Source organism: Malus sylvestris, chromosome 6 (genome assembly GCF_916048215.2).
Source record: "Malus sylvestris chromosome 6, drMalSylv7.2, whole genome shotgun sequence".
NCBI lineage: Eukaryota > Viridiplantae > Streptophyta > Magnoliopsida > Rosales > Rosaceae > Malus > Malus sylvestris.
Genome location: NC_062265.1, coordinates 11,115,218 through 11,125,153, shown reverse-complemented (window position 1 = coordinate 11,125,153; position 9,936 = coordinate 11,115,218). Strand labels below are relative to the sequence as shown.

Here is a 9,936-nt window from a genome sequence, read left to right as displayed (position 1 = left end):
ATCAATCAATGATCACAAATAAATATCAATGGAGTCACCTGGTGATTTGGGCCCCTGCATTAAAAGACTTATGATCCTAAATTCTTTCTTCATGCGCCCCTAGGAGGCAAGTTAAAAGGAAGAACGATCATCAGGTAAGTGTTGTGCTCGTTCCAAAAATTCACAAATAGACTGAAGCCATTAGAAGCAAGTTATAATATGACATTCCTTGGACAGCTCATATGATTATGAGCATTGACATGGTTGCTTGCAAATTGAATAAAATTCAATTCCCATCTAAATATTGGTCACAACTTCTACCTTACAACTTGATCCACTCTTTGTCCATTGTGCCTATTCTTAGAGAATTTTGTCACCATAATGATTTGATATGCACTTCATCGCTTCCTTATGCCTTCGGTAATGATCCTATCCCATTCGCGGTTTGAGATTCTGCTACTATTTTTTATCGTAAGAAGTTTGATAGCATCGCCTTAGAGTTCCCCAAATGCGCAACGTGGATATTACAAACAAATATCTAGTATGCACTCGAAGAACACTAGGGGGATACTACCAAATTTTCATGAACGAAACTTAGCCACGTTCACCTCAAACCCTAACCACATACCAGTGGACTCCCGAATTTTCTGAACTAGACAATTCAAGATTCAGTTAGATCGCGGAGCCACATATTGTGTCTACATGAGTATCCAACATAATTTCAAATGGGTCTAAGGTTCTTTTCCTAATCTAATGTTGCACAAATTAAATTTGCCTAATTTACATATATTTCAATAACACACAAACTCAAAATTTCAACATTCATAGATATCACAATTAAACAAATTCAAACTTACTATTTATAATTAAGAGACAAATAATACATTTCCTTTATTTTACTTCCAATCCAATCACAAACCTACAATAACCAAAATTAATTAATCACACATTCAAATAAAAAATCATTCAACAAATAACTACATTTAACCTTCAATTAATTGGGAGAGGGAGATATGAAGGATAGGGTGTAAGTGTGAGAAAGAAAGACACAGAGAGAGTTTAGGAAGCAGAAGTAGGGGGGTGGGGTTGGGTGTGAGTGGAGAAGAAAAGAAGAAATGGGGAGAAAGAAGAAGGCAGATATTTAATTGATGAATAATGTTTTTCCGACAAACCATTCCGTTGTGCAACTACTCGCAAAGGCTTTGTCACTAAATTTTTTAACATGTCATCGTGGGACTTTGTCTAACGGCACGAATTAGTGGGCCGTTGAATCTGTCCATTGGGTAAAGTTCTTTTACCCGACGAAATATGGTTCGTCAGCAAGATTTTGTAAGCCAAGCCCTATTTCCTGGTAGTGTGAACAGTATATATATATATATATATATATGCATCAAGCACACTTATAAAAAAAACAAATAAATATATGTAGGTAGATATACTCATACAAGCTTTTAATTTCTTGACAAATCTTAAACAACTTGTTCAAACCCACCATTTTTTGTACCTTACAAACACTCAGCATATGGATCAAGGGCTTTGAAATTTGTTAATGTTAGCTAGCCAAGTACCTGTACGTACATCGATCTACTGTAGTTTTTTTAATTGTTTTTTCTTTTTACATTTTAGTTAGGTTTATTTTGGCCGTCAAATAAATTGGGTGATCGTGTTTCAAACTCAATTTCTAGGGAGAGAGTACTGATCATTCAACTTTGTGTCTCAGATTCTCAGGCTCACTTCCCCTTTTGAAACTTTGAATGGGTCATTGTGATGGTCTGTAAAAGGCCAAGGACCGTTACAACTTTTCCCCATTACCACACATTTAATTTTTGCATAGGAGTTGTATACAGGACCCATTCTCATTTGTGATAAATAAATGAACAATATTATTGATCATCGTCACTTTCTGGGGAAGAGGAAATCCAAATTAAAGGGTAGTCTTAAATGAGTAAGATGGTGATGTTCTGATCATAAGATAAGAACATAACACACACACACACACATATACATATACATATGCCCTTTATGCAAAGGGATCCACATTTTTCGAAAAAATGGAGATTAAGTGTGGGGCCTACTCCATATCGAATTTCACGATCCAAATTATCTATTTTGTAAATCTCGATTCATGGATTACTCTTGCCAAAATTCAATTCAATTCAAAACAATTTGCCTATTTAATTATCAAGATCAAATTTCATTATTTCTTATATAATAAAATATTCGTTCATTTCTTTGAACCCAATTAGATGTCTTAAATATTTTTGATTTGGCTAATATTTTGCAAGGATGATCTATAAGGTACAACTTGAAAAATAGACGGTTCGGATCGTTAAAGTTCGATGTGGTGCGGACCCCAAAACTAGTCCCCATTTTTATTAAAAAAAAATGGGGATCCCTTCCCTTAAAGGCTTCCTCTATATTATATATATATGGGTAATGCTAAAAAGGCTAAATTAGAATAAATTTTGTAGATTAAATATTGAAACTAAATGATATTGAAGTTGATAATTAGATTATTAGCTATGTTTTGATTAACGTGTTTATTTCTTATTGATGACACATCATTTGGTTTGCAAATTTAATTTTCCTAGCATTAACCAATATATATACGCCATTTAATGCAAGGGTAATATCACATCCCGGGCTCGACTCAGCCGTAGCACGATATTATCCGTTTTGGGCTCTAACCATGCCCTCACGGTTTTGTTTCTGGGAACTCACACAAGAACTTCCTAGTGGGTCACCCATCATGAGAATGCTCTCACGCGAACTCGCTTAACTTCAGAGTTCCGATTGAACCCGAAGTCAATGAGCTCCTAAAAGGCCTCGTGCTAGGTAGAGATGGGAATATACATATAAAGCTTACAGGATCCACTCCCCTGGGCGATGTGGGATGTTACAATCCACCCCCCTTAGGGGCCCAACGTCCTCGTCGGCACACATCCGGCCAGGGATTGGCTCTGATACCAAATTATCACACCCCAGCCCGAGCCCCAACCACATCCTAGGCTCGACTCCGCCATGACATGATATCGTCCGCTTTGGGCCTTGGCCACGCCCTCACGGTTTTGTTTCTGGGAACTCACACTAGAACTTCCCAGTGGATCACCCATCATGGGAATGCTCTCGTGCAAACTCGCTTAACTTCGGAGTTCCGATTGAATCCGAAACCAATGAGCTCCCAAAAGGCCTCGTGCTATGTAGAGATGGGAATATACATATAAGGCTTATAGGATCCACTCCCCTGGGCTATGTGGGATGTTACAGGTAATGCTAGGGAGACTAATATTTTCTTAGAACATAATGTTCGTCAATTTCTTTGAATTCAATTAGATGTCTCAAATATTTCCGATTTGGCTAATATTTTGTAAGAATGATCTATGAGGTGTAACTTGAAAAATAGATGGTTCGGATCATTGAAGTTCGATGTGGTGTTGGCCCCAAAACTAATCCCCATTGTTTAAAAAAAAATGAGATCCCTTCCCCTAAAGAATGGGGATTAGTTTTGCATGTATTTGGTTAATCAGTACAAATGAGCATTGGATTGTCAACAACTAAAGACAAAATTAGACAATAGAGTAATAAAATTAGGTATTTTGTAATTAATTTTTTCAGCATTTGTAAAAGAACTAGCTTTATTTGTCCAAAAAAGGAGCTCAAATTTTTTAAGGTGCCCCCCTCTTAGTTAAATTTCTGGTTTCGTCCCTGGGTATATATATATGCAAAACATATAATATATGTGAATTTATCTTCAGAGACGGTGTATTTAAACCATTGAGAAGATTAATGTTTTTCAAGTATGCAGTTTTAGACTCACCGGCAACACAAGCAGTTGTCTCTCGGAACATATGTCTCGCAACAATCCATTAGGTAACTATCTTTTTCTTTTTCTTTCTTCCAACTAAGTCAGGGTAGGGTAGGTTTTCAGAATTTGTAACGAAAGCCCTAGAGATGTGTAGATACGTAGACATTGCAGAGGGAAGAGATGTGTAGATACGTAGACATTGCAGAGGGAAGAGATGTGTAGATACGTAGACATTGCAGAGGGAAGGAGTGGGAAAAGATTCTAACAAAATTAGCTAGAAAATAAGCGAAAAAAGAAAGTAGAAATTTTAGGAAATAAGGACAAAGGTGGTAAGGCATGAATCGAGATAGCTAGCTAGCTAGCTGAGAGGCTGAGAGATCGATAGTGTTTCTTTCTCACTGAACTGAAATACGTATCTGTCTTCTGTGTGCGTAAGACGAGGGAGAGATTGAGTGGTCAAATCAATGAAAAATAAACATAAAATTCCATTAAATTTTGTAATAATATTATTAAATACTTTTTTTGGGATTACACACAGAATTGGCATTACTATGTAAGTATGATTGTGTTATGATGATGTTGGGGTTGGAGTGTCACGGGCCAGTGAAGAGAGAGAGAGAGAGCCAATGGAGGCGGAGAGGGAGGCGGAGGCTGTAAGTAATATGGAGTAGAAAAGGGCTTTAAGGGGTAACTGTATTATCCAGGAGGTAGAAGAGAGGGCCGTGACTCATGGGGTTCGGAAATTGAGGTAAATCGACGTTCAATTTATTGAGAGAGAGAAAGTGGGTTTTGAAAGAAAGGCAGGCCACACCAACAACACAACACACAAGACAAGAGGCTCTTTAACTTGTGAAAACAACAGGTGAGAGTGTGAAAGCTATATCACCCCCATGCACACGTCCCTTTCTTGCTCCTCTCCCCCACATCTGCCGCCTCTCTCTCTCTCTCTCTCTCTCTCTCTCTCTCTCTCGGGAATGCCAGCCACATACATGTGTTTATCATATATACTCTATAATTAACACCATGCGCATGTTAGACACATTTTTTGGTGGTACTCATTCATAAGGTAAATATCATAAATGTTTGTACGCATGGACCGTATGTATGTCATAACATTATGTGCATGGCATGCATGTATCGTGCATACATATGATCATGGTCATCATGACCTTATAAACAAAACTGGGGATGGGGGCCAGGGCAGAGGAGATCACCAATGACCAGGAAGAGAATTTAAAGGGTCTCAGATCGATCTTTTATCCCATAACAGCCCTCTCTTATATCCATCAGACCAAATACATCACCTTCCAAACCCCTCTCTCTCTCCCTATTTCACTCTCTCTCTCTCTCTCTCTCTCTCTCTCTCTCTCTCTCACCTTTCTTTCACACTGAACTCATATTCAAAGAAAAAAAAAACAGATCCAAGGTGGTGGTTAAGCTGTCATCCGTCAATCAATCAATTAAACACTCAAGAGACCAATCATCAATCAAAAATTATTTTCCTTTTTTTGTTATAAAAGTAAAGGAGGAATCACATCCAAAAAATCATGTCATCCTCTTCTGCTTCAACCTTGTCCCTCGACCACCTCCCTCCTTCCGAGCAGCTCTGTTATGTCCATTGCAACATTTGCGACACTGTCCTTGCGGTACCGTTATTTATACACTCTTCGTATTAGTATATTAATTTGATATTTGAGTACCCTTTTTCCAGACTGATATATATCTGCTCTTTAATTAGCCCTAGTTTTTGCTAATGATTTAATTCTTTGTTTAATTTAGTGATGCTTGATACTGTTTAATAAATGGTGGTTGAATCAGGTGAGTGTCCCTTGCACAAGTTTGTTCAAGACTGTGACGGTGCGATGTGGGCACTGCACCAATCTGCTTCCAGTGAACATGCGTGGGCTGCTTTTGCCTTCCCCAAATCAGTTTCATCATCTTGGTCACTCTTTTTTCTCTTCCCCTAGTAATTCCCACAATCTTCTGGTAATTAAAACAATTAATTTTTGCTTAGTTTTATTCGGGAAGTGATTTAATTATTTGCTTAATTCTTTTTGGGAAGTCAAACTATCAAAGGATTATTAAGGGAAAAAAGGGTTGTATATATGGATATTTCCCTCTTATTCTTACCCTTTCAAGTATTGTATGTTTATATGTTAATTTCAAATGAATCTGGGGTTGTGCAGGAAGAGATTCCAAATGTTCCGACCCCAAATTTTCTGATGAACCAAACAAGTGTGAACGACTTTGCTGCAAGACCAAGAGGTGGACCTGATGAACTTCTTCCAAGGCCTCCAGTCATCAACAGACGTAAGTAACTTTACTTTTGTTAATTCCTTAATGTGTGTACCTCGATCAATCCTAGACCTCCTTCAGATTGCTCTATGCAATAAGAGCCTCCCTAACTAGCTAGCTTTCAGTTTCAGTCACGGAAAAGTATTGATGAAAAACGTCATGTAAATACTGATCATATGGCGTTTCTCACACAATACATATATCTGCCCTAAAGAAACTCACACTATTATTTTTCAGTGATGGTGAAAGATATAGACCAGCCACTTTTGATTTATCCTTCCCTCTAAATCCTTGAAGTAAATATATACGATCCAAGGTCCTTTTGTATATATGGTGGTGGAGGAGAAAAGATCTGACGATGAGATAACCAACTCCTCTTATGCTTCCACTTCCATTTCTGGGAAGCTATCCACTATCATATATCTAGTATATATAGTAATCAACTTTGATCGTATACCCCAATACATTCTTCTTCTTTTTTAAGCAAAACCTAACAAATGCAGAACTCTTCTTGATTTCATGACAGTCTTTTTTCATACAACAAATTAATATCTTCGTTTTAGTGATTAAATGAATATATTAACCAAAGGATGGCAAGTTGATATATTTTAAAGCCTAATCTTCTTGAAAATTCTTCCCACCCATGTTTTTGCCTTGCACCTTGAAAGTTCTTTGAACATATAGAAGGCCATATACAAAATATATACATATTGTTGCTGCGATTTTCCGAGGACACTAACTAACCATGTTTTTGAAGTCCTTTTGATAAAGAACATCATAAAAGGGTATTGTCCGCCGCCCCCACCCCTCGTTGTAGATGGAAAGATTGTCGGACCACCTTCGATCTCCACCGCAATCATAGTTAGTGAAGAAAAAGCATTTTTAGATGGATCGATGATAAGAGTGCATAACATTTAGACTAGAGAAAGAAAAGATAACTACTGAAGTGACAGTACATGCAAGATAGGGTTTGGCGAAAGACCCCATAAAGCAGATCAATTCCCCCACCTAGGATTTTCTAATTAAGAAATGACGATTTAATTTAACTTGAATGTTTTTTTGCTCTCTCTCTCTCTCTCCCCCTCTCTCTGCATGTTTGTCTGTCTGTGCATGCCATGTCCAGCCCCGGAGAAGAGACAGAGAGTCCCCTCTGCATACAACCGTTTTATCAAGTGAGTAATCATGTCAACTATCTTTCATTTCTCTCTTTATCTCAGACACAAACATACGTAAATAAATTAATAATAACATATAGAATATATATGTAGTTGTTAATTAATTGATATATAGACTCGCCAAATTGATGCAAAATATATGAGTGATCGATTCATCTGAATGTGTATCTATGCAGGGACGAGATCCAACGCATCAAGTCTGTGAATCCTGATATATCCCATAGAGAAGCCTTCAGTGCAGCTGCTAAGAATGTAAAATTGTTTAATAATATTTTCTGGTGTTATTTCTTCGTTACCAAATTAAGGTTTTTGGATTTTGTTATAACACTAGTCCCTGTAGTGTGGGGTCCTTTGATACGTGAACCTCTTAATTTTTGCCTTTCTTTTTGTCAGTGGGCTCACTTTCCACACATTCACTTTGGTCTCATGCCTGACCAGACTGTGAAGAAGACAACCGTTCGCCAGCAGGTTACCCCCCATGCTGTATATTAACCCCATTCTACTAATTTGGGTTGCATAATTAATTTGTCAGCAAGATTAACTAACTAATAACTTGTTTTTAATTATCGTATAATTTAATACTAATGTTGTGGTTTTAACTGGGTTTGTGCAGGAAGGAGAGGATGTTGTGATGAAAGATGGGTTTTTCTCTTCAGCTAATAATGTGCGCGTCTTACCTTACTAAATCAGAGCTGCAAGCTGCAACTTGATGTCTTTGTGATGGTGGGAGACATGTTTGAGGTCCAAATGCTTAATTATAATGATGCCTAAGGACTCTATCTAGAGATCTTTTTAATGTTGATAACTGGTTAGATGTAGTTTCAAGATTTTAATATCTAAAGTTTGCTTAAAACAGAACCCTTGTATTTTGAAGACCTTATCCTTTATTATGTTATGATCAATCCAGTGAGGTGCTGATGATCAATCCACTACATTTCCGTGCATCTTGTTGATTTTAAAATCTATTTTTGTGTTGTTTGTTTTCTTAATTATTTAGTGAGTTGATATTAGCACTTTAAAAAAAATCATTATGTAATTTTTTTCACGTTTGAATTACATGATAAGTTTTTAGAGTAACATCTCCCTCTTTTAATCTATATGTTATCATGTCACACTAGCACATAAATGTTAATTAGCATGATCATGATACATTCATATATATATATACACACACACAAGCGATATTGAAGAGTGAGTATGAGCTATACAAAGTCTCTTGCATGCATTAACTAGTAAGTAATTTCTCATACTTTTTCTTGCTTTCTTAATCTCTGCACATACATGTATGCTGGTTCTTAGAAATCCCATAATTATAATTAATGTCTGACGTTATTAATGTTTTCCAATTGGCATGAAGTTATGAACTTAATCGAGTCAGACCAATGTAAATGGAATTTGAATTTGTTTAACTTAATGCCATGAAAATAAAAGATATTGCTGTTAAAATGATACGTTTTCCCGTGAAGACTTACGTTTAACTAAAGGGCATTTTGATAAAGGAAGATGTTACAGAGAACATCTTTTCATACTATCCCTTATAAATTATAGGGGTTTTTTAACTTTAATCCTTCAAGAAAATTAAAGTTTAAGATAAACATGTTATTAGATTACATATTGATTATAGTCTCTCATTAAATATTAACCAAAAAAAAGTGTTTTTTTTAATTTATTAATTTTATTTAACATTCTTCAAACTTGAAAGACTCAATTAATGTACCTAAATGTTAGTATCAAATGTATTATATTGAACTAATGTATTTAAAAGTTAGTACCAAAATGTATGTACTGAAATATATGCACTAAAATGTATTATATTAAATTAATGTACCTAAATATATGTACTGAAATGTTAGTATCAAAACTTATGTACCGAAATGTATTATATTAAATTAATATACCTAAATGTTTGTATTGAAATGTATGTACCAAAATATGTGTACCTAAATGTAGGCATTGAAATGTATTATAATAAATTTAATGTACCTAAATGAAGAACAAAAAGTACATTAAAATATATTGTATAACAAAAATTTGTTTATCTAAATGTTTACAAAAAAATATATTACAATAAATGAAATGAAAATTAATACATTAAAATTAGGAAGAAAAAGAGAAATAATTAAAAAAAAATTATAAATGAGTTTATTATTGTATCAAGGGACTAAAATTATATTTTGATCTTACTCATGATTTTAGTCTAAAAATCATCTTTGCCAAGGATTAGAATAAAGTTTTCTATAAATTATACGATATGGTGGTTGATGGTTGTATTCTATTAAAGAACTCCAACCATGAACCCCGCATCATGTGGTTTACCAAAGTTGATTTTAAAATATGATCTTTCTAGCATTTTCCCTTCATAAATATTTTTGTTTTCAGTTTTCAATTTTTAACTTTTAGTTAGTAGTTTTTTTTTTTATTGAAAATAAAAAAAATACATATTTTCTGATTTATGATTTTCTAGCTAGTTACCAAAAAAGTTTCATTTTTCAATTTTTATAAAAGTGAAAACAAAATTAAATTGAAAACGAAATGATTATCCAACGGCCCCAAAGTTAATAAAAGAGATCAAACGGCCCCAAATTTGTGATGATTAAACTTCAATATAGAGTGATCATTGAGTTTCCATCCTAGAATTAATTGACAATATGCAGAATGTCAACTCATTATAAATTCTTACAA

The 9,936-nt window shown here is 35.1% G+C and overlaps 1 protein-coding gene across 1 annotated transcript; it reads left to right on the top strand.

Annotated features, from left to right (window-relative positions):
- The first annotated feature begins 5,031 nt into the window (after positions 1-5,031).
- Positions 5,032-8,198, top strand: LOC126625095 (axial regulator YABBY 1-like). The gene is made up of 7 exons (XM_050294171.1): positions 5,032-5,430; positions 5,603-5,770; positions 5,971-6,094; positions 7,203-7,251; positions 7,431-7,506; positions 7,648-7,722; positions 7,868-8,198. The coding sequence occupies exons 1-7, from the start codon at positions 5,332-5,334 to the stop codon at positions 7,937-7,939; spliced, it is 663 nt and encodes a 220-aa protein (XP_050150128.1). The 5' UTR covers positions 5,032-5,331; the 3' UTR covers positions 7,940-8,198.
- Positions 8,199-9,936: the final 1,738 nt, after the last annotated feature.